The 2493-nt window shown below is 37.7% G+C and overlaps 1 protein-coding gene across 1 annotated transcript in view; it reads left to right on the plus strand.

Moving 5' to 3' along the window:
- The window catches only part of LOC104870649 (prolactin), a 9736-nt gene extending 8201 nt beyond the window's left edge, over positions 1 to 1535 (plus strand). The window contains exon 5 of the mRNA XM_010636329.1: positions 1320 to 1535. Within this exon, the coding sequence (XP_010634631.1) occupies positions 1320 to 1535 (216 nt within the window). The remainder of the gene's footprint in view (positions 1 to 1319) is intronic.
- The last annotated feature ends 958 nt before the right edge of the window (positions 1536 to 2493 follow it).

Below are 2493 nucleotides of genomic sequence, written 5' to 3' on the forward strand. Positions count from 1 at the left end.
TATATCCTTTTTATAGGAAAATTCTAACAGTGAGATAAAAGATAAGCCATTTTCTGGTATATTCAGAAAAAAATTGCAGGTTATATATGATTTTAGAAATAACAACAGAGGCAATTTTATATTTCTAGTATTTTTAATAGGTGCATGTTATATTTGGTCATTTTAAAAGAAAAAAATGACACAACACAAATAAAAAGAATATATTAACCAAAGATCTTAGGAAAAAAGCACCTTGATTTCAAATTATTTTCTTCATTATTGTGAGGCAGCTTCCAGAAGTCACTAATTTATTCTAGAATGGTTCATTTTATATCTTTTTGTCCCCACATCTTATATATCATAGTGCATATCATGGTACATATTTCAGAAAATATTGTCATCGGGCTCAAGCCCCAAAATTTAATTAAAAAAAGAAGAAATCAAGATAAAATATGAACACACTTGCTTCCAATTTCAATAAAACATATATTTACTCTGTGGGAGAAAGCTCATCAGATCAAGGTCTAAAATTACCCCAGATTTGTACCTCATAGCTCTGGAAATGAGCTGATGCTTTCAGAGGCAGGACAGCGACACTGGGTCTCTGGGATCTGAGGATCTCCCAGCTTGCAGAGGCCCACAGAAGGCACAGGGCCCGCTGCTCTCTCTCCTGCTCTGTGCAGCACTTTCCTGAAGCACAGTCTGCTGCACCCACAGCACAGTCCTCACATAGGGCAGCTTCCTTGGTTGAACATATTTTTCAATATTTCCTACCCCAGAGAACTCTAATGAAAGCATCACACGGAAATTAAGGATGTACTTTTACTGGGTTAGATGAGGGATTCAGACATCATTTCTGTCATGACTTGAGGTTCTATATTGAAGCACCAAGCTTAGTCATAACCATCTCTAAAATCTTGGTCCACATACAAAATGCAGAATAGATTCCGCTCAAAGCAACAAGTAAACACTAAGCTGCAAAAAGAAATGCAGTAAGAAATGTAAATTTTTTTAAGCATGAGAGATGGAGTCTCACCATCATTCCTTGCTCAAATGCACATCTCTGTTCTCATAGCAGCTTTCTATATCTCTACTCATCTACTCTTGCAGGAACACATCTCATCCATGATAACTTACATGTCAGAAGAACAGTACCTACATTCATCTTCTAGCTGTTATACCATTGATAGTTTTATGATGCACTGGATATGGAAACTTATGCTTTGGCTGAAGCTTTGTATTTCCATTCCTTCTCAACTCTAAATTTAACAAATGAACAAGACAAGAATATACAAATATTACTGAAGTTATTACTAAGTGATTGTCTTTTTGTTCTCTAGTTCTTTGATCCTAAAATCGCAAAATATGTGGACTATGCTTTGTGGCCAGGACATCAGTCTTTTAAGTCATTTGAAGAACAGACTCGCCCGTTGGCTGTTTATAACACACTTCGTTGCCTGTTCAATGACACAAAGAGAATCAACAACCTTCTTCAGTTTCTGAAGTGCCAAGAATCCACTGATAACAGCTGCAAATCCCACCTCCGTTCTTTCTAAGACGATTTTTAATGATTCTTTCTTTAGAATTTTCTTGTGGCTTTTAGAGGAATGCTTAAGTATAATTTTTAACATGTCTCTTCATAAAAAATAAAAACATTGTTAAGCATTGTCAAAATCTTAAACGTCTATTTGCCAAATAATTTTCCTCACTTAATAAAAAAACTCCCATCACAATTGACAATTTCTGATAGAAAATTTGAGTAACAAAATATAATAGTAGAAGCTAGCATTGTAATTAAACAAGATTCTACTTTAGAATCACAGTGAACTATTAATCATGTTACAAGAATAAAATTATTTGACTAGGATTAATCACTATAGTCACGCTAGAAAGAATGAGTTTAAAGAATTCTTTAGGAAGTATCTTGGGAGACAATGCAAGTTTTCCTGTAACTCAACGCTCCGAAAACCATGAGTTTACTAAACCATCCAAACATCGTAAGACACAAACAGAAACTGATCAGATCCCTCTAACTCCTGTCTTCATGTTCCTGTTCCCCTCCACACATCCCCATAGCATCACCTTGGAAATTCTCCATGCATTCTAATCACTCTGGATCTAAAAATCCAGTCAGGTTGAGGTCCAACTCCATCTCATGCTCAGCTCTTTAATACTTTCCTACCCTCTACAGAGGCTCAATAAACCCAGCGGGGAATTCAGATGGGGTCAGTTCCTGCAAGGCTTCTCCCGTCATACTCGTGGTCTCCATTTTTTCTGAGTACACTGGACCTGGACAGATGGGCACAGAAGAGGAAAGGTTCTGGTGTCACTGACTGTGAGCTGCTGCCATGCATGACCCACTGTTGACAGGACTCATCTTGAGCTCATTCTCAGTGGTGTGTGTCTTGTGGCGCACTCCTGGGATTCTCCAACACTCACCAGTGGGGACAACACACTGAAGAGTGTCTTCCTCAGAAAAGCTCCTGGTTGATTTCCACATCCTCCACACAGCTC

The sequence above is a fragment of the Fukomys damarensis genome, unplaced genomic scaffold (genome assembly GCF_012274545.1).
Source record: "Fukomys damarensis isolate Sample0158 unplaced genomic scaffold, DMR_v1.0_HiC HiC_scaffold_10, whole genome shotgun sequence".
NCBI lineage: Eukaryota > Metazoa > Chordata > Mammalia > Rodentia > Bathyergidae > Fukomys > Fukomys damarensis.